The sequence below is a fragment of the Trachypithecus francoisi genome, unplaced genomic scaffold (genome assembly GCF_009764315.1).
Source record: "Trachypithecus francoisi isolate TF-2019V2 unplaced genomic scaffold, Tfra_2.0 Lachesis_group5, whole genome shotgun sequence".
NCBI lineage: Eukaryota > Metazoa > Chordata > Mammalia > Primates > Cercopithecidae > Trachypithecus > Trachypithecus francoisi.
This window is the reverse complement of record NW_022681470.1, coordinates 27,431,006-27,453,632: the sequence shown is the minus strand read 5'-3', so window position 1 is coordinate 27,453,632 and position 22,627 is coordinate 27,431,006. Positions and strand designations below refer to the sequence as shown.

Sequence of the window (22,627 nt, the reverse complement as noted above, 5' to 3'; positions counted from 1 at the left end):
TTGGAAAAGAGAGGATAAGCCTGAGAAATACGCATATAGCATAAAAGACAGGAAGGAGTTGAGGTTGCTATTAACATTTTGAGGAGGTGCCACCTGAGAGCATGAGGGACCATTGAGTGATAGGGAAAAGAGGAGGAACAGGATCTATGACCCCAGGAGCAGACATGTTAAAATCATGCTGAATACGAACTATGTGAGGCACAATTTTAGATCCATCTCGCCAGCTGGATGATTGGCAAGAGGCCATGCCATTCACTTCTTTAATATCTTCCAAAGTGCTTGGCGTGATGCTGAATACAATGCATACTTGTTAGTCGACAAACTGGTGGTAGGTATAATTTTCTGATTTTAGCTCCCCTGAATTTTGGTTACTATTTCATTGTTTCCTTGGAGGAAAGACCTGACTGATTTCTGACCTTTGGCTCCATTAATGCATACATACTAAAAAGAAGAGACTCAGACCCAGGAAACACTAATAACTTCTGAAGACATTTCAGTTACACAAGTCTTCACATATCTGAATTGCAGTCTTTGGCAATGCTGCCTTCTGATGTTTTGCTAAATTACAAAGAGGCTGCTTTTGCAGAATTTAAAGCAGAACCCTTCCTTTCTGGGAAAATTACAGGCAATACCTGAATTATAGGCTCTAACCTTTCAAATAACAAAATCAAGATAAATTGCTCCTATTTCATACCCCACTACACACAACCAACCACTCCTTCTCCCATGCAGCTGCTTCCAGGGAGCCCACCATGGTAAGGGTTTTTGAGAGAAAACCCAGGTACAGAAACAGAAAAGATGAGCCTAAAAAAGATGAATGTCCTAGGTCAGTCCTCCAGGCCAGGCTGCACAGCTTCATTGACATTGTCCCTTCTTTTCCTCTTTCATTTGCTAAACTCTGCTGGCTCCATCAGCCTCCTGAGCCCCTGTAGGAGGCATACTCTGGGTGCCTACCACTGCTGCTCTATCCTCACTCATACAGCTGGTTCAAGACACCATTATCTCTCATCTGGTCTCTTGCAATAACTTCCTAACTGCTTCTTCCTCCTCTAATATCCATTCTCCATACAGCAGTCGGGTTGTTCTTTTAAAGACATAAATCACATTACAAAACTCTCCAGTTTTAATTTCTCCCCTGGCTTCCCATTGTCATCACACTTAGAATATAAGCCCAGTTCCTCAGTGCAACGTACAAGTCCCTGTCACCTAGCCCCTACATACCTCTCTGACTTTGTCATCTCTCAAAGTCCCATCGCTTACTATCTTCCAGTCACATTGACCTTCTTTCTATGCCTTGGCCATATCAAGCTTGTTCCTGTGTCAGGGCCTTTGCACTTGCTGTTCACTTCCTCTGCCTGGAAGGCTTTTCACCCTGCTCTCTACATAGTTAGCTCTCCTTCTTTTCTTTCATATTCCTGCTCAAATAACCGGTTTCATTTCTTTCATAAAACTTCTTAGTCTCAATTGAATTACTTATCTAGGTGTGTGTTCATTTATTTGTTTATTGCCTCTTTTTCCCAGGAGAATGTAAGGTTCATGAGAAAAAGCAACGTGTCTATTTTATTCACTGCTGCATCCCAGAACCTGGCATAATAACTGGCACATAGTAGGTACTAAAGACATATTTGTGTAATATGTATGAAAAAAATAAGTGAGAGAAAGAAAAAGAGATGGGCATGGAAGTCTGTTCTACAAACATAACAGATTTAAACCTAGGCCTCCAACTTTGTTATACTAACAAATCCTAGGAGATGGGGCATGGGGTGCCAAGAGTTTATGGAGTGTTTGCTAGATGATGATAATTCAGTACCTTAGTTCCTCTTTAGCTACTGTTCTATGTGTTTATCTTCCTTATGGGGAACTCTAGAGAAGAGGAGTGAGTAGGATGTAACTGAGGCACCACAACCTCACTGGCATTCTTAAGCCACACAGTGTGATAATACTGTTAAGGGTGACTGAGAACAGGGGAGCACACAGAAGGAACACTGAATTCAGACATTAGGGGTCGGGGAGAAGGGGTTTGGAGAAGGCTGCCTAGAGATTAAATTCATCTAGTTCTAAATTTTACCTAAATTTTGGTCCTATACCAGTAAAGAGAGAAGGGCCATCCCTTTCTTCCTCATTCTGAACCACAAATCTATTTCTTCCAGGATGCAATACACTAGCTACTTCCATTTACACTACAGTTCAACTGTATCACTCATCAACTAATCTTTTGGAGGTTTCCTAGGAACCTAATAACAGATTAAAACATTGCATTTGGACAAATGAATTTCCAGTTCCAAACAGCCAAATTAGAAACAACTGTCTGAATATTTTAAATAAAATTCTATTCTTGGTTATAAAAATTCATTTCCATAGCAACAGAGAACATAATCAGAAATGTTGAACCTGTCACCTTTTTCTCAGTGTTTTACAATTCAATATTAGATGATACAAATTAGGAGCTCGGTTCCATCTGTGAGGTAAAGTTGATACATAAATATCTGATTTAATATTTAATAGACTTGTCAAGAAGATATTTCTATTATTCCCATGATTAGAGCTCAGAAGGGCTGGGTGGCATGTTCAAGGCCATACTGTTGGAAGGACTGTGGTCAGAATCAACTCCTCACCTTCAGGAAAGCTCTCTGGCTCACCTGTTTCTTCTCTAGTACTATCTTCCGACTCACTTCTTCACTTATGTTCACCGAGCCCTGTAATTGACCTCAATTTTGCTGCTTATCTGACATCTAAATGTCTAGTGCTATCAAGAGGGGTTTTTTTTTTTGCAACAATAATATTTTCTGAAAGATTATTTGCATGTTTTAATTTGTAATTCTAGCAGTCAGGTACCACAGTTACAAGAGTTCTATGTTCCACTGAATAAATGCCACTAAAAAACCATTCAACTCAACCACTTCCTTCCAATTTTCTAGCCACTGGAGGAAAAGTTAGAAGATACTGGAACACTGTGGAACAGAGTGGTCAAGACAAGTTCTGGTTTGTCAATCACTAACTTTGAGGCTTCAGGCACATTGCTCCAACTCCTCTGAGTCTCAAAGCCCTATTTGTAAGATGGGGATGGTAATATCTGTCACTCAGCATTATTGTGAAAATTGAAACAACATAATTAGCACAAATTACCCAGCTAGTACCTGACCCATTATGGTATTCAATACATCTTAATTTCTTCCCTTTAGCTCCCTTCTTCCATTAAGAGACCCAAAGGCACAAGTTAAGTGGAATCATTTCTGAGTCTCAAGGCTCAACACAAATAAATATGGAGACAAATCCAGAGTCTCCTCGCTCACCTAGAAACTGCCTTTGTTGTTTCGTTGATACATTTTACATGCCCGTGGGTTAACAGGAATAGAACCACATTTTACAGTCACATTATAGAAGTCACTCCTCCATGGTGCTGGAGTTGTCTTTCTATGGAAGCGTTATGCTTGCTACTCAGAAAATTGTATTTTATTTAAACCAGAAAGCCTAGCTGTCTTTGGTAACTGTTCCTCCAAAACGAAAACTCATTGAGGAGGTGATGCAGCCGGGATAACTTTCAGGACATTCATAACCAACACCAGCATCTGCAAGGCCTGAAATATGGGATGTTATGACACTTGGTGAATTACTTCTGACGTACTTAATTATGCAACAACAAGATTTGCAGGAGCATAACCACATAGTTCCCCTGAGTATGCTGCCAGTATGCTCCGCTAATGATTAAATATAAAATAAACAAGAGCTAACTGTGAATTATGAAGTTGTAATCCCACCAATGGGGCTCCATGGATGTCATAAACCACTAGAGCAAAGTCCATGTCACCAAAGGATCCCAGATGGGCTTAGAGAACTGTAACTCGGTAGTGGTCTCTACTACAGACATGGGTCCAGGAAACCCTTTCACCTCTGTTTTCTGCCCCTTCACATCTCTACAAGAGCCGTTCTTTCTTGTTTTCTTCCTTCAGGTTTTCTAAAATCATACGTATCCTGCTTTTCTAAATGTAGTTCCTTTTCATTCATTCATTGGTCTGTCATTCAAGACAGACCAACAAATACATCCTTTGGACAGCAATTCATGATTACATGTACTTCATTAGAAAAAAAAAACAAAGCCTGGTATTTAATAGAAAATCCATTTAGGACAGGATCCCTAAAACATACCTTAAAAGGGGATATTTGAGATATAACTTTAGCATGTGCCAAAACCTACTAGTGGAATAAATGCAGTTGTCTTTAAATAATACCTTTGGAAAGGTTATGTTGAAATTTCATACACAGCCTTTTCAAAAATCAGCATCTGAAAAAAGGGAAAATTAAAACTTGGCTTTATCAGACCATAAAAAAGATAAATAAACAAAATTTCAAAATAGAAAAATTGTGCTTTATCAATTGTCTGAAAGTAAGGAAGGACTTTGTAAGAATAGACGATAAACTTTCATTTAAAAACATACTTAAAACTAAAATTAAATTGCAAACATTATCCACGGGGTAGGTTGCCACTTCTTTGATACATGTTTCTTCTTCAAGAATAAGTGCTAACAACCACCTAAAACTAGTTTTAATATGTACAACCACAATTTGTCAATATATGACAAAAAATAAAATAAAATGTCTGTAATCCCAGCACTTTGGGAGGCCGAGGTGGGCAGATCACGAGGTCAGGAGATCGAGACCATCCTGGCTAACACGGTGAAACCCCGTCTCTACTAAAAATACAAAAACTTGGCCCAACGTGGTGGCGGGCGCCTGTAGTCCCAGCTACTTGGGAGGCTGAGGCAGGAGAATGGCGTGAACCCGGGAGGCGGAGCTTGCAGTGAGCGGAGATTGTGCCACTGCACTCCAGCCTGGGTGACAGAGTGAGACTCCATCTCAAAAAAATAAAATAAAATAAAACAGTTAGTCTTACTTAGAATTTTTACATCCCCTGATAGTTGCCTCACATTGTTTTTCTTGATTTTATGTGGAGTGCTTAACAGAATGCCAGATGCCTAATACGTGCTATATGTGTGCTCTTCGTTTCTCACTTGTTTGTTCACATATTCATTTATTCAGTAACTGTTTGTTAAGCCCCCTATAATATAAAAAGCACCATGATAAGTGCTCTGAGGCTTACACTGTTTGCCTCTGCCCTTGTCTTTAAAGCTGTATGCACTCCTTTGAAGAGATGAGACTGACACTTAGGGAGAGTTAAATAACAATGGAACACACAAGATACAGTGGATGTCACAAGAAAGATATTATTCAATACCAATTGCTATGGGAGAAAGTGGTCTAGGTCAGTGTTTTCAGACTTTGTGGGATATAAAAATCATCTGGGATATTTAATATGCATATGCTTTGGAGATTCTGATTCACTGGGTATGAGTGGGGCCCTGAAATCTGCATTTTGAGAAACCTCAGTTCATTCTGATGCAAGTGAACCAGGCATCACATTGAAGATATGGAGGATTAGAGTATAAGGACACTAGAGAAAGAATCCGATAATCTGTTATTTATTTCTCTTTTCCCTATTCTCTAAATTATTAGACATGAACTGCACATATGGGAGAGACACAGACAGAAGAAGAAAAACAATGACCAAAGGAAAATCTTCCTAGATGAGGAAGGGCTTCATGCACTCCAAAGAACAGAGACCCAGAGTTATCTACAGCCCCAATTAGAGATCCTACACAATATGATAAAATATTGACAACATTTTTAGCAAACACACACACAAACACTTTTCTATTTATCAGAATGCTATTGCCAAGAGAACTGTGCTCCTAATCTTTGCCTAACACTCACTTAGCATGTTGAGGCTGACCTGCCCCTTCTCTCTTGCATAAGGCACATGTTAAGCTACTTTCTTTGACCACAAGCACACTAGCCTTGCAATAAACTTGTCAAAGTGCCTCAGCCATGGTGACCAGTTTTCTCCACATATACCACAACTGTTAGCCACTCTGATCTATTGCTCGAGAATGCCAGAGAGATTTAATTGTTGATTGCTTGGCAAAAAAAAAAAATAGAGTCCTGGATGCTTCATGATATAGAAGTGCTATCTGTATGTCTTCCAGGCTTATCAGATTTCAAAGGAAAATATGTATGAAGACAGGTCACATATCAAACGGAGGACAGAATGTTTATCTTACTCAACTGGTTTAGGAAATCTAAGTTGGCAAAAGAATGGCAACTTTATGTATAATTATAGTTAACATGGTGAGCATTATTCATGTACCAAAAATTAAGTAAACCCACAGAAATCTCAGTGGAGTAGTAAGGTAGTGCTATGTTAGAGGCACTATATGACAGAGAGAATTTAATGTGGTTGGCCTCCAGAAATTTACTAGCTATGTCAGATCTGGAATAAGAAGCCTTAACATCTTGTATGCCAAGCATATGTCATAGAGTCTCTATACAATTCAGAAGCTAAATAGAGGAAAGGAATTTGTCTTCTTCAATCCCTGTAACATCTCCAGTCCCTGTAAAATCTTTAATATTGGTACCATCCAAAAATAGAAAATGATCTGTTTTATTGTTTCATGCTGAGAGAGGAAGGGTGGCCTAAAGGTGATAACCATAGTCAGGAACTTCTGAGCCAAACTCCTGGCTCTGCCAGATACTCATGGTGTGGCCTTATAAGTATCACTAAAAGTTATGAGGCATCAGTTTCTAACTGTAGATAGAAAACAAATAGACTCAATCAGTGACATGCTGTAAGAGTATGGCTTTTGGAATATGCAAATATTCCTCATTTCAATGGCACTAAATGGCCTCCAACATTGATTGGGAAGCCACAGTGGACATATATCCATGTCTGAAAAAAGTCATACTAGTCAGAGATGCTGTGGGGTGGAAATAATGTAAGCAAAATGCCCAGTACCCTACTACCATTCCCACTGAAGGCACTCAAATAAATGCTTGCCCTAAAGGGCATTTATAACAATTTATAATAAAGCACTTATTTGAGTAGGGTACTAGGCATTTTGCTTACATCATTTTATTATCCCAAATAACAAACCTGTGTGATAAATATTAATGTGCCAATTTTATAGATGAGTAAATTGAGACACAGAGATTTGTCTAAAATCAGTTGGCAAGTATTAATAAATGGTGGAACCATAATTTAATGCATAATTTGCTGAATCTAACGTAAAACACATGAAGACTTCTAATGTATCTAAATCTAAATTTAAAATATTTCACATTTTGAGACCTTGCTGTAAATCCAACAAAATGCATTCTTTTTTTTTATTGTTACTTGATAACTTAATATAGAAAATTCTCCATTCACTCCCTTATAGTATGATAACACACATACATTTAGCCCTTTATTTCTCAAATATTTTCACAAACACAATTTCTTTCTGACCTGCTATGTTAGCATGAAGAAGATAGGTGCAGCAGTCACATGCCAATTTTATAATGAAGAACACGAACCAGAGGAATTTAAAAAGGTCCGTGCAGCATGGCAATATGTTATGAAATGGCATGCTAGACTCTTCATTCCTAACTCAGTATGATTTCACCAGATAATAATGCATCTGGAGGAATTTAGTTGACATCAAAGATCATGGAATATAATGAAAAATAAATAAAATGGGATCAGAGCAGCTCCAAGCCACAGTTTTCCTATCTGTAAAATGAAATAATTACATTAGCCCTATCTTACTTCTTAAAATTGTTTTTACAGAACATAGTAAGTAGCATTTGCATATGTTCTTAAAGTTAGTGAAGTAGTTTTATGTTTTATGTTTTATCCCACCTTATCTCTCATATTAAGAATTTTATTAATTCTTTATGACAAAGTAAGTCATCTAAATAAACCAGCAGTCTGAGTATATTAATTCAGCTGAAATGGTTATATTTCAAGGCCTACATAGATTAGATTTCCTGACCTTCAAGGTAGCTCTGAATCTCCAAATCAAAAAGCCCAAAACAGTTCAGAAAACAAATATTCTCACCACCCAGAAAAAAAAAAGAATGTTGACGTAAAGAAAAAAAAAGAGAGAGAGGGGAGATACAAATTTAAATAGCAGTCCATATATTCTGAGTAAAAACGATCATACCAGGAAAAATTTCTTCCCTGAGGGAAGCTAAGAACAGACTGTAACAGTCAAATGTGGAGTGATATTATTTTCTATTTTTCTTGTCAGAAGGGATTCAGTCTTTGAGATATGTCTAGCAAAACTGCAGATTTTGGTTCCATGATTAATGAACTAAATTACATTTTATTTCTTAAATGTGTTGAGGATTCATCCTGTGGTCTTCCCCTGATCTTGAGGATTAGAGCTGTTGAACAGCACATCTGGTTATAGGCAAAGAGCTCTCTGGGTGGTTCTCTTTCTTTCCTCTCTTAGAAATAGGCAATGTGGGGGAACTTCAGAAACTTTTATTAGACAAGTGTGGTTTTTAGTTTTCAAAAATGGTGTTTACTCTCTCTGTTCTCCCTTTCTCATGAGGAGAAAGATTAATTATTAACATACATGTAATTCATAATTTAAAATTTCTGTTCTATCGGATTTTATATCACTTGTTAATACTTCCCCTAAATAAAATATTTGTATTCATCAGACAAATGTTTTGATGTCCATTTGGTTGGGAACAATTTCTAAATAGACTTCATAATAATAAAATACATTGTTTCCCTGAAAATATCACATTTGAAAAAGCTGAGACGCTGTAGATGCTCATGTCTGGGTAAATGCACTATCTTCAGTTTTTTATAATTGCTTCTTCCTCTGTCAAACCACACTATCATGTCCTGGAAGATGTCACTATCTTACCTATACCTCTAAAAGGTATAAAGAAATAAATGTCATTTTCCTCCTTTTTTCTTTCAAAAAGCAGGTATGAGCCTTAAGACATTTCATTTTAAAAATTCAAGATTAAGGGACCAATAGTAATAGAAAATATCTACTTTGCTACAAAATTTTCTCCCACTAATTTTGTGAGCTCTTCCTTACCAAATCATGTAAAAATTGATTTTTGGAGCAGTAGTTGTCTAACTGCAGTCTAGGAACATCCTTTCGGTATTATGCAGGCTTTTCCAGTTTCAAAAGAAGACATGTGCTCATGTCTAGGGAAGGTTCCCAGCTAGAACGAGCAGAAAAGAAAAAGAAGCTGTTAACTCTGAAGGACTTCACTGCTGAAAACGTCCCCACTGGAACTTGAGAAAGCTGGGAATTAACTGACACCACAGCTTTCACAATCCTTGTAGAACCGTTGTTAGTGTGGTGCGTGTTTGTTTAATTTTTCTGATCAGAGCAAGTGAGTTAAATGTTTAGGCAGTTTTTCAATTTTAGAGAAACATAGTCTTTGAAAATGGGGTTAAAATTTTTTCCACTGAGTAAAGAAAAATCAATAAAGAAGAATGTTAATGCAATACGATGCCAATTGTGTAAAAAGTTTAAAAGAAAATATTTTAACACCAAAATATTAACTGTATCTACCTCAGACTTGTGAAAAAATTGGTGTCTTCATATTCCCATTTCAATTTTTAAATATACAACAATACATTTTCAAAAATGAACATGTATTATACTTTGGTATTACTCCTATAATTTAAAAAACTACTTGCAGCTAAAGATTACAAAAACAGAGATGGGGAAGAGGGGAGGAAAAAAAGGATTACAAAAACAGTAGAAGTACTATGTACAAAAAAAAAATCTATTTGCTTACTGCAGCAGTGTTGTACACTGCGGAATACACCTTTTCCCTAGAAGTCTCTAAATCTTAAAAAAAATCTAGATAATCATAAAATATTTAGAAAATAATTGAGCACTACTTGTGGAGCCACTGACTGTTATTTTCATAGTAAGTCTTGAGAAAAGAGATTTGTGTGGTCTAGAGAAAGTAGTCAGAGAAGGCTTTGCAAGGGGGTGTGATGGGAGCAGAATCTTGGAAGATAGCATGGGAAGATTTGCAAAAACGAGGCACAGAGCAAGGACACTTCACATCAGAAGTCAGAGAAGCCAAAATGAGACCAGAGCACATGAAAGGAGCACGTGGAGTTACTATACTAGCCTAGCTAGCATACTAGGGAACAATAGGAAAACAGTTACAATCTGTGTGTGTGTGTGTGTGTGTGTGTGTGTGTGTGTGTGAGAGAGAGAGAGAGAGAGAGAAAGAGAGAGAGAGAGAGACAGAGAGGTAGACTATCAAGTGATTTTTTTAAAAAAAGATAAACAATTCAATTTTGATGTAAAGGATGAAAAGTGATTGTGAGTTCTAAAGAAAGAACATGACATGATTTTTTAAATGTATTTGTAGAAAAATACACTAGCATTTGTCATTTGGATATTCAATAAATATTCTTTAGGGATCTATTATATCCAATCTTTGTCACCAACACATCAAGGACAAGTATGGATGCAGAGAGTTTCCACAGGCTAGGAGGGTGGTACAGCAGTGCAGGTGAGCCAGGATAGAGATTTAAATAGTAGATGAATTCAAATGATTTTAGAAGGTAAACTTGCTAGGATTTGGGGATGGATGGAACAGAATCATGAAGGAAGGAGAGTCAAGGATGAGTCTGAAGTGCTTGAGTCTTGCACCCACATGTTACCATATAGGAAAACAGGGAAAGTTGTAGGAGGATCAGACTGGGGAAAGAAAGTTCATTAGTTCCATGTTTTGTTGATTTTTGAGGTCGAAGCACATTTGTGGTGTTCAAATGCAAATGTCAAATAAGTGACTGTGGCTATAGAGTGCAGCTCCAATGGAGGGTCTTGAAGCTGTCAACTGGGAGTGGTTAGTATATAGATGGTTATTAAAATGGTGGGCCTAGAAGATACCTCCTAGGCAAAAGGTATAAAATGAGAAGGGGAGGGTAAAGTGGCTAGAACTTAGGCTAGATTAGAAGGGTGTTCCACCAAGGATGGAGAAGTCATTCTCTCACTTGGTAAGCATTAACTGAACACAGGCAACAATTTAGCAACTGTCCCAGTAGTATACTACTGCTGGAATCTAGACCAGTATTTAGGAAAGGAGCACTGGTAGAAAATGGAAAGTCACAATGTACATAATTATTTAATGTTACCTCCCAGTTTGAATTAATGGTGATACATGAAAATGCCCAGGTATAAAGGTTTACATTCAATACCTACTTCCATGGGAACTTTCAACTTCATATATTTATGAATTAGCTGAAAATAAAACAGAATGATATCCAGTCCCCAAAACCTAAGTCTCCAAGAAGTCTCTAACTTGACTATTATAAAATGAATTAGCAGAGAAGAAAAATACATAAAGAGGTATATTAGATATAATTGAACTCAACAGTCCTCTTGTTTTCTGAGGATCCTAGAAAACAGCATTTAGGAGACCTCTGTGGCCTCTAGGTGTCAGTTTTCTCTGCAACACAGATTTTCGGCAAACTGTTGAAGCAGAGAGAGTACCAAAAAAAAGGGGAGTAGACAAAGACAGGAGCCTGGAGCACTGACTCTCATCACCCTCCAAATCTAACAATCCCTTTGAAGACTAACACTAAATTTGTGTGGAAAATAACAATGGAAACTTGAGAAAATGTGGTTCTCTGTATATATCTGAAGAGCTGGCTAGGTCTAACACTTTGCCCATAGTCAAGCTGATTGAACTTAGCACATCCTGGCTCAAATTTTGATTGAGTTGGGCTCCTTGGCCTTTAAGTTGTATATCTGAATTCTCTTTGAAAAGATTTGGCCTCCCGGTACATATTTAGAGGACTGGGATCACCCATCTGTTTTTATGCTTATTTGTAACTACACCACTTTCCAGCACTGTGAGGTCCTTGAAAATATAATGACATGACTGATGATGAGAAATTAAGTGAATGGGGTGAATGTTCTTATTCTCAGACAAACGTTTGTGGGAAAGCAATTTCCCTTACAGTTCTGGCCTTGTGCTCCTGTTTCTAGTGAACATTCCAGCTCAGATTATCTTGGAAGGTATGTATTAACCATCATCTATGCTATGAAGACAAAACATTCATTCTTCCAGTTTGTTACTCTCACTGTTGCCTTGATTTGTTGACCCCCATTGTCAGGGTGTGGTAAGAAGTCGAAAATCCCTAAATTTACAGAAGGGGTTAAAAATTTATCCTCATCTGTCCTGTGAGTCTCTTGAAACTCTTGCCCAAAAATAAAGGATCAGTGGAGGCCAGGAGTCAGATTTGCAGATTGGAAATGACTTTAGGTACCCAAGTTGCAGGCTCACACAAGATTTGGGGCAGTTATTGTTCTTTTGTGGAGAAGAAAGGTTACCCTGATCCAAGGGCCTAGAACTCTATGATGCCAGGTTTTCTCTTCTGTCTCAACACTCCAGGCACTGTGAGGGCTTCTGTGACAGTTTTTCAACATCTCACTAATACCAACCAGTTCTCCATTTCTCAGATCTGCCCTTTTTTCTTTAAAGACCTCAAGTACATATGCAGAAAAGTCCACACAGCTCCATGAGGACAAACCCTCTCCTCCACCATGGAACCCACTCACCAGTCCTAGCACCCACCAATTCCATCCACGGTCATCTGGCCCCACTCCCCTCCTGCCACCCTGGAACCCCGACCACCCTCATTTGAAAGGAGGAGAGGCAGGCAGCCAGTGCTCCTGCCAGCTGTCTACATGTTTCCATTAAGACGCATGTGTGTGCAGCTTATATTCATATAGTCCCTGAAGTGTCTTCAAGCTATTATTTCTCACGTTTTGTTACTTGTGTTCAAGAGACTCTCTCTCCTGCAGGAGCCCAAAGATTTTTGAAGGCAGGATAGGTACCAGCGCCGCCTGGGAGGAGCGCGCCCCCTTTCGGCGAAAGAAGGCAAGGAGGAATGCGTCTGGCGAGGCTCGCAGCTCATTTAAGCAGCGCCTGGCGTCGGTGCAGCAGAGAGGAGAACTGCGGCGATGGGGTGGCGGTGTTTGTTTCTTTGCCGAGGCAGAGACCACACCATAGAACCAAAAATACTGTGGGCTCTGTTTTCAACGTTAAAATTCTTCATAGAGTTAATTACTCTTCCACCCATTCCACAACCTCAATCCCCAGTAAAGGTGAGATCCAGAAAGAGCCCCCTGTTCCGACCCCTATGTCAACTTTATTACTGCTTCTGAGTTTCGTTGTATTCTCTCCCTGCCCGTTGAGAAAGTTTCCAATCACTTTACAGTAACTCGGTGAATGTAAACAAAATAGGAATAGAACCTGCCCTTGCCCTTTCTCATAACTCGGATCTTGGGGATTCAAATTAATACACGCATTTCAGATTTATCCCTTTTTAAGAGAGCTGAGCCTGGGCGGACTCAATAATGGTAAAAAATAAGCCCCAAAGTTCTGGGGAATTAGAGCTTCTTCATTACGTGGCATAGCTAAGGGACTGGGACATGCAGTACCTGACGAATGTATTCTGGGCATAACTCAGACCCTTATTCCTCTATCTGCGAACCTCGGGAACAGAAGAATCCCCAAGATGCTGGTTGTCCTCAGATTCCTCTAACACATTTGTGCATCTGATTGATTCATTCTGACATGTTTTCTTTATTTTCTTTCATAAAATTTCCTTAACCAACCACCATTTGTGCCTTTATTCCCCTCCCCTACACTAACATGGCCCTAAAATAGTCTTCCCAGATATTTTTTCATCAAGAAAAGTAGTCCCAGGGCAAGTGAAATATGGTATTTTTTTTAGGCTTAAAGTTAAAATCGATACCCCATAATTGTCTGGATGAGTACTTCCCTGAGGCTGCCGCACTAAATTAGAAAAATGACAATGACAATCTACTAATATTTAGTCCACAGTGGAGAGGTATTACTCAAGAACATCTACACCTGAAAAACAAACCTGCCGACCCTGAACCACTGACGACTGTTTCTCTGCAATGTATCTCCTAATTTACTGATTTTAGAATAAACAGCATTTGGAGAAAAGGGGCGCATTGCAATCATTTGTTGATATTATTATTACTGTTTGAGACTGTTGAGTTTTGAGTGTTAGCCTGCTCACCAAGCCATTTGATTTTAAAGGAATCCAAATTCTTGTGGATACATAACGCTGACGTATGCATCCTCTTTATTAATATACTGTTGTAAACGGAGTTAAAGGACACCCAAACAATGTAAGTGGTACTCAAAAGGCATCAAAGTAAAACACAGAATTCGACAAAGAGCGCCCAATTAAGTTACAATGGCATTCACAATTACAATTACACTCACAGGCAGTTCTCTAAATGTTTGGACACGGAGAGTTGGCCCCTTATCCAAATATTGCCTGTAATTTTTTATCTGTAGCTCTAAGGAATACTTTAAGGGTTCTGTTAAACTTCCAAAGGCTTGGCTAGAGAAAGCGAACCCCCACGTTTTACTTTTTCTTTAAGAGGATACTCTGACCCCCAAAACACTTCCACCACCTGTAGAAAAATAAGCAAAATGCAATGCTCATCTCCGTCTCTACAAACACACTCCCGATTTCAAAAAGTTGTTCCTCGTATAGCTCCTTCTAAAGCACGGGGGGGGGGGGGGGGGGGGGGGGGGGGATGCGGGGAGGAATACATGCATATTTCCAGAGCGGTTGAAAGTGGGCTCGGCTCTGGAACTGGAGGGGCGCTGGGGGGTCGCAATGCAGGCACAGGGTCGCGCAGATCTTTGCAACAACCCCTTACCTGTGGCCCAAGTGCTTCCGCTAAGGAGGAGGGTTTTCCAGGAGTTAGGGGTCTGCGATGGTGGTGTGGGTAGGCTGATGGATGGAGCGGGAAACAGTGTGTAGGAGAGGGATTGTAAAAGAAACATGCCTCTTAAAATAAAAAATCAAATTGGTCTAGGGATCGTCGTGGTTGAAAATCTACACTTGTTATTTCGTGGAAAAGGGTCCTGGCTGGGAGAGTCATTCAAAGCTGGGTCGGTGGAATAGAAAGGCATCATCACTGCTTCTGAATGGACTTTTATTTTTTATTTTTTATTTTATTTATTTATTTATTTATTTATTTATTTTGCAGCTGGGAGCCTGAAGGTGACATCTTGTTGGTTTGGAGATGACTTATTCGCTCGTGTTGTAAAATCTAAAATGACACCCCTGGGAAGAGGAAGAAACTATAGGGAGCCGTGTGACCCATTCCTGTTTGCCTAACTCCCTGGCTCTCTGAACTGAGCGCGCACCGGGGTTAGGTCTCTCAGCCAAAATGCAGGACTGCACGACGTCCTAACGCATGGGAGAGGTGCTCTGAAGCGTGGGGGTGGGAATTCACTGCATTCCAGAGTTGGGGGATCTGGAGCCCCAGAGAGGACTGAAAGCCTAGGGCTTCGGACTTTACAGGCCTATCTCTCCACACTTCAAATTCCAAGTCGTCCTTCACCCAAAAGTGGGTAAGGAGTCCCTGGACTATCAATTTCCCCAAAATTCTAAGAGAAGAAGGTCACCCGGGCCCCTACGTTTGCGTGTAAAATAAACCGAAATCACCACCTATTGACCGGCCTTGACATTTGACTTTGGGGACTCAGTGAGGCACCTTCATCCTGTATTTCTCCTCCTCTAAAGAGAAAAGTTTCCAGGCTAACCTTAAAATGATATATTTCATTGGCTCCCCTCTTCAACGAGATAATTGAAGCCCAAATTTAGACTGCCAGCACTGGCTCCCAAGTCCCAGGATGGTGCTGCATAAGAAAATTTCTGGCGCCAGGGTTGTTGCAAATGCTGAGACTCTAGAAGTTGATATTACTGTGATGCGAATTCCAACTTGGGAGCGCCCTAGAAAATGTTCCCGCTCTCCTGGGAGTTTCTCCGGCGAAGAGAAGTTGGCGGGGCAAGGTCCTGGGAGAGTGTGGCTGGTAGATTGGGCAGGCAATTCCTTTGCGCTGCGTTTACACCTCTCCCTTTGTGACAAATCGATTTCCCGCGTCGCTGTTTTGCATTTGCATCCCGCCGCGGCCCGGGAGCCAGCTGCGCCGGGTGCACACTTAGCACCGGCTTGTGAATGTGTGCGTGTGTGCGCGCGTGTCTAATTGACTTTCCGTCTACCTTTTTATGACTACATGTGTTTCCAACAAAAGGTCTTATTAGGACAATCTGGTTTCACTAATTTAGAGGTTGGAAACCTGGAAGGCAGGAGCATTTTTTTGAAGAGTTTGCAGAAGTTCAGATTAAGAAATGACAGTGGGATTCACTGTCCTCATTGGAGTATGTCTGCCTATTTTAATGACCCGTTCCTCTTTCCTCTCCCTGATTACCCAAGTTCTGCCACCACCCCCATTCACACTCCACACTCTCCCGTTAGCCACTGGATTCCAAACAATGTTAAAGAACTATTTCTTTGGACACTTAGTGTATTTGAGCCCAGAAGTTGAGAATTTACTAGTAAGAGACTCAGTAAAAAGGGAAAGAAAGCACTCTACAGAGAGGACAGTGCAGTGAATGTCAACCAAGGTGGGGGTGGGGACAGAATCACTGATGGTGAGTGGGATGGGGAGGGTCTGGGAGAAGCCCTGACTTTAGACAATACCTACTCCTTCTAACTGTATTCGGCCCTCGTTGTAGTTAGGAATTTTGCAAAATTAAGAACCTAATATTGAAGGTGTAAGTGGAGTTTGTTTTGCTAATTTCAGCTGAAGAGAAAATTTACAAAGGACAAGGACTGTTTCTATATAGCTAAAAGAGTCAAAGGCTTCTTTTTAATGTTCCCCATCTCTCTGAAGGAGACAATCGTTTCCCACTGGAGTAGACTTTCAGCGGGATACAAAGAGCGCTAGACTCCTGGTTCCATCCCTGAGTCCCTTTGGGGGTGGGGGAGAGTCTGCTCTAGCCATCCTTTCCCGTGACACTCCCCTCTTCCCTGATTCACAGTCTGAGTCTCATTGTCACTGCAGGCTGGAGGCCCAGCGGTCCTGATTTCCAAGTAGCTCACAACAGCCTTCTTGGCAACTCTTGATGGGAGCCCAAGAACTAGGGATTGGGTTCCCCTGGAAGCCATAAGACTCATCAGGCCCTCCCTTTCTCATCCCAGTGGAGACAAAAGAGGTTGAGAAAAGTGCTTATAAAAGCAACAAACTATTCGTTAGAACACTACCCTCATCTCTCTAGGAAGCAAGGCCTGGGGTGTGTGTGTGTGTGTGTGTGTTTGTGTGTGTGTGTGTTTCTCAGCTACTTTCCTAGCTCCAGGTACCTGTCACTTCGTCCCCATCACCTCGCTCTGCCTTCTGCGGCCTCCCCCAGAAGCTGTCTCTTGATCATGCTTCCGCAGAGCATCCTCTTTCTGAACCTCAGTTTCCTTTCAGGGTCTTCTCCCAACAAGATCTCTCTAGTCATTGTAACTCTGAGATGCTCCCGAGTATCACGTGGGCGAGTTTCTAGAGACGTCTCCCCTTCTCCCGGAACATACAGTCCCCAACTCCACCCGCAATGCTGAGTTTGTCCTTGAGCGCCCCTGAGGACGCCCACGTGCTCCACAGGGCCTCTGAGGCGCCAGGCTCAGGTCTCACAGAAGCCAGTCCCCAGTCCAGGGAGGCCTCCCAGCCACCGCGCCTGGCCTCCCTAATCTGCTCGGTGGCGCTCCATAGCTGGCTTCCTTGGGCCAGCCCCTCTCCATACCCACTCTAAGGCCAATACGAATCCCGCGTTCCCTTCTCAGGAGTGGCGTCCACTCAGAGCCAAACAACCTGTACAATTTGCATCCCTCTTCCCCTGCAGTATCTGAGGGCCACCACAGCTGGCTTGTTCCCCAGGCTGGCCGAGGCCGCTGGCCTCGGCCCTGGTTTTCTCATCCTCCAGCTTCCTCATAGGGCAAAGCAGCATCTAGTCTCTCCTGCTCCACTCTGGTCTTCTAAGCAGAATTTTCTTCGTGGTCCTGTTTTCTGTTGTGGGTCCAGCCTCTAGTATCCGAACAGTGGTAAATGTCACAATTAATAAGTCGTCTTGGCAAAACAGAAACGACCAGACGTGCAGAATTGATGAAGCTGGGGTCTACACCGAATGCTGTTCTCCCTACCTTTTTGTTTTGAGACTGAGTCTCACTCTTTCACCCAGGCTGGAATGCAGTGACACTATCTCGGCTCACTGCAACCTCCGCTTCCCGGGTTCAAGCGATTCTCAACCTGCTGAGTAACTGGGACTACAGGCGCGCGGCACTACGCCCGGCTAATTTTTGTATTTTTAGGAGAGGGGGCTTCACCACGTTGATCAGGCTGGTCTCGAACTCCTGACCTTGTGATCTGCCCGCCTCGGCGTCCCAAAGTGCTGGGATTACAGGTGTGAGCTACCGCGCCTGGACTCTCCCTACTTTTTTCGTTTTTCATTTTCCCTAGTAAAAGGTTTAAAAACAATCATAGTATTTCTAAGTGCGTTTTGTTAGAACTAAGAGTGCCTATGCAAACACTGAAGTAAGGCTGCAGGTGCCGGCAGCAGAAGCAGCCTCTCAAGAACCCAAACCCTACACAGAACGTCTCTGTCTCTGCGCCTAGCTCTTTATGCGGAACTTGGGGACAGCCGGTTCTTCATTCCTCAGAGTTGGCCACCTTTCTCTGGTGTCCAGGCCAGACTTCCTCATTCAGTTCCTGTAGCAGTCTGCTAGTACATTGGGTGGATCGGCCCTAGGCCTATTTTGGCTAAAAACACCCAGGGGCACCCAGGCCAGAATTAAGCAAGCAGGGTGAAGACCGGGCGCCCGGAGCACACCAGAGGCTCTCTCTGCGGCTTGCTTTCGCGTGGCCCGCTGGGCCACCACTGTGCCCGGGCCCTGTTTCCAGTTGTTTCTATGTCCAGTTTGACTTGTATGTCTATTCTTTGAGAGTCTGAAATAGACAATGTTTTGTGAAAATCATAGAATGCTGGCGGGTCCCCTGGTTCCAAGGTTTCCAAATTTGAAACAAAATGGTAACCAGCAACTACTGACATAGAAAGTGAACAGCCTCATTTGAGAACTTACAGCTAAGTTCAAACTCTTGCAACCTCGAGGAGAAGAGGGAGTATCTGTACATATCTGGCCACATGTCACCTGGGATGAACAGGGTGACCGGTCTGTTACAGGCTTGGGGACATGGGGATACATTTGCAGTCTCTTTTTAAGGCACTAGCGAAGCGAGATTTTCATGGGGTGCGAGGTTGGTCAGTGAGGATGGGGAAGGGAAACTAGACTTTTTTGGACGTTTAAGAGCCAATAGGGAGAGCTCCTCTAAAGTGACTCTGACCTCCGCACTGAAACCCGTGCCTCAGAGATGCAGCTCGCCTGTGCGGGATCATGCGGGGCTGGATTTCAGGTTTCACCCGTAAAGGACATTCCCCTTGCTTGGCCTGAGTTTTCCAGAGGCAGCCGGGCTTTTGACTCTGCCAGTCTCAAACCCATTTGCGGTAGAGGCAACAGCAGGGGGCAGAGAGCAGCTCCAGTGTCTCGGGCCGGGCATTCTCTCGCGGCCTCCCAGTCGCGCCCTGCCTTACGGTGCCCGCGTGGGGTGTGCAGTCTGAGCAGCGCCAAGTCCTGCTCCCTGTGCCTGGTGCCCTCCCACAAGCCGTCATACGCTGCCTGAGAGAAGCCCTTCGAACTCGACTCAGCATCTTTAACCCGCTGCTTTCCCAGACAGCGCTGGCTCTCTGAGTTTGCACCCCGCTAAGACCTTTTCCCATCCCAGTCCCGCCGCGCCGCATGCGGGATGAACCGAGCCGGCGCCCGACCAAAGTAAAGAGAGTCCGCGGCGGACAGAGTTCCTGCCTAAGACCGCAGGGCCTCGGAGTGTCCCCGTTACTTGGAGCCTCTCTCCAGCGTCCTCCTTGGCTATGCCCCCGACCGAGACCGGCTTTTCTCATCTGATTTCCCCTGTAACTGGCCCTTCCTTTGAAGTCTGCCACCACCTATCCTGGTCCCAGGACCTTGTCTTTCTGGCCGCAGAGGAGCTCTCGCTGCCCTACACCGGTCCCCGCCCTCTGTCCCGGGCACACACCCCCGTGGGCATGCGCCCCTCACTCACTGTCCTGCTGCGGGGTGTCGCTGCCGCTGGTGAGTCCCGGCGACTCCAGCAGGCTCCGGCCAGCCTCACCCACGTTCTCGTCCGCCTGTGCCGCCACCATGTCCCCGGCTTCCTCCAGGTCTAGCAGGTGACTGACGGAGAAGTTCTTTTTCGCCTGCAGAGTGTCGAGGTTGCCCGGGCTGTCCAAGCGGCCGCCCAGCGCCGGTTGCCGCTCCAGAACGTGCCCGTAGCTGGAGGTCATGGTCTCCCCCACCGATCCCACCCACCCCCCTCTCTTCCCGCTCGAATCAACACGAAACGCTGTGGGCGCAAGGGGGGAGAGGAGCCGAGTGGGGAAGAAAGGGGGGGTAGTGGAGAGAGAGAGAGAGAGAGAGAGAGAGAGAGGGAGGAAGAAAGAGGGAGGGAAGGAGAGGAAGGCCAAAAAAAGTGGAAAAGAGGGCGGGGGACCCCCTTCTGTAGAGCAGAGCGTTCTGCACCAGCCGCCTTCCACAGCCTTGGTTGCTTTCCTGAGGCCAAGTCCGGGGCGGTCCAAAGAGATAATCCACACTAAAATACAGTATTAAAAAGTCACCCTATGTTCAAGTCAGGAGAAAAAAATCCGTTCCAACTCTCCAAAAGTGTCCACACGCACAGACTAAAAATAATAATAAGGGGGAGAAAGGAAAGCGGAGGCCAGCAGGGCGGGGGAGTTAGGCAAACAGAAGAAGAGAGAAGAAGGGGTGGGAGAGAAGAATCAAAGTGAAGGGTTTTTTCAAAGGTTAAAAAAGTTATTCCCAGGCAAGAGTTCAAGCACCAACAGAAGAAGGCTTGTTCCAGCTTTAAAACATCTTCAAGAAAACGTGTTCCCCCCTCTCTGCACTCCTGTGGATTCTCAGGAGTGACTAAAGTTTCAGGAGGAGAGGGTGATGTCTTGCAGATGTATTAGAGAGCAGGATTCTCACTTTACTTTTTGTAAGGAGTAAAAAAAAAAAAAAAAAAAAAAAAGATGAAGAATTAAAAAAAAAAGGCTTCAAGAGTCCGACGGAGGGTGCTGTTGGGTTCCCCCCTTTCCCTTCTCTCTCTCCCCCTCTTCTTGCTGGGCTCCTTTTTCCTTCTCAGTTGGATCAAGAAGCTCTCTGGCACTTCAAAAGGCACAAACTGGCATGCAGAGGAGGCTTTGTAGGGAATACAAGAAAATTGGAGACCCCTGGGAGGGCAGATCTCGACTTAATAGGAGCCTGTAATTACGTGGCAAAGCCTTTGTGCGGTGCCTGACGTTTCACAGACCCCCTTTCTCCATCACAATCTCCTTCTTCCTCCTTTCCCTGGGACCAAAAACAGTCTGATTAAGAAAACCCCCTTTGCCAACATCAGAGTTAGAGAGAAAGGGAGAGGGAGGGAACAAGAGAGAGGGAGGGAGAGAGGAAGGGAGGGAGGGAGAGAGAGAGGGAAGGAGAGAGAGAGAGAGAGAACGAGAGAAGAGAAATGAGAGAGGGAAGAAAGCAAGAGAGCCCCTTTGGATTTCTAAAGGTCTAATTATCATTCCCCTGCAATAATATCACGGGAGAAAAGACAAACTGAAACTCACAGTCACTTCAAACGTGCGGATTATTTTGCTTCGGCATTAACTCCTCCAGATTTGTTTAAGATCCTGTTGGAAAATCTCATTTGCATGTTTTGATAACAGCTGTGGGGAAATTTGGAAAAAAATCCGCCACCATCACAATCAAATTTTCTTCTTCTTCTGCCTTCCCCCACCACCTTTAAAACACACACACACACACACACACACACACACACACACACACACATTTTCTGCTGTTCTAACAGTTTTAGGGAGAGTACAGGGAGAAAGTAAGCATATTAAGGCTATTTTTGGTTCCGTAAAGGGAGCCTATTAAATAATGTAATAAAATAACAAGAGGGATGATAATGGGAAGCTCTCTTACGTCTCTCGCAAGGACTAAAGGCAGGTTGGGGAGATCTAGAGGGCACCGAGTTTATTTGAGGCTTTCCCAGCCATTAGGAATACCAGGGCTAGAGCAATGAGAAATGTACGTGTTTATTAAGCTGGAAGAGAGGACTCCAAAAATATATTATAATATTTCTCCCTACCCCCTGCCAATTTTGTAATTTCTATGGTAAGGCCAAGGTTGCTTCCCCAGGCGAGGACGCTAAACCTAGAGGGTCCCGCTGCCCAGATTCTTTGGAGCAGGCAGGAGCACTCACAGAGGCGGGAGTGGGGGAGGCTTCCGTGCGGTTCTGCGTCCGGCCTGGCTGTGGTGGCGGGAGGACAGAGAGGGGCAGAGGAACCCCCATCTAAGTCTACGGATAATCCTCTGTCGTCCGTCTGCGGAGCCCTAACTTGACAGAAGACAGAGAGGTGCTGAGCAGTTTTTTCATGACCTGTTGGAATTTGGTAACAGCTTTAACAGTCTCATTAGAAATGAGTTACTATATGACGACTAAGTAAAATATTAAGTGCTTATTTGTCGCGTTTTATGTTCTTTAAACGCGCGCGCACACACACACATGCATCCGTACTCCCGCACTCCCTTGATTGCTAGACCTTTTTTTTTTTTTTCGTCCTATAGCCAAGAGGCTTGACTGGAGAGAAAGAAGGGTACGAGTGTGTGTAAATGGTTTCTGGGCTCCAAACGGCCATAGTTAGCCCAGAACTTCCAGCCCTGATCTGGGAAAAGAACATTTGATGCCATCAAAGGGCTGCAGATTGAAACCAGATGTGCTCGCCTCGGTTCTTTCCATGCATTTAATT

The 22,627-nt window shown here is 43.0% G+C and overlaps 1 protein-coding gene across 4 annotated transcripts in view; it reads right to left on the bottom strand.

Moving 5' to 3' along the window:
- The window catches only part of PRRX1 (paired related homeobox 1), an 83,602-nt gene extending 62,384 nt beyond the window's left edge, over window positions 1–21,218 (bottom strand). For all 4 annotated transcript variants that reach the window (XM_033197100.1, XM_033197099.1, XM_033197101.1 and 1 more), the window contains exon 1: window positions 19,873–21,218. In XM_033197100.1, the coding sequence (XP_033052991.1) occupies window positions 19,873–20,113 (241 nt within the window). In that variant the 5' untranslated portion in view covers window positions 20,114–21,218. The remainder of the gene's footprint in view (window positions 1–19,872) is intronic.
- Between the last annotated feature and the right edge of the window lie 1,409 nt (window positions 21,219–22,627).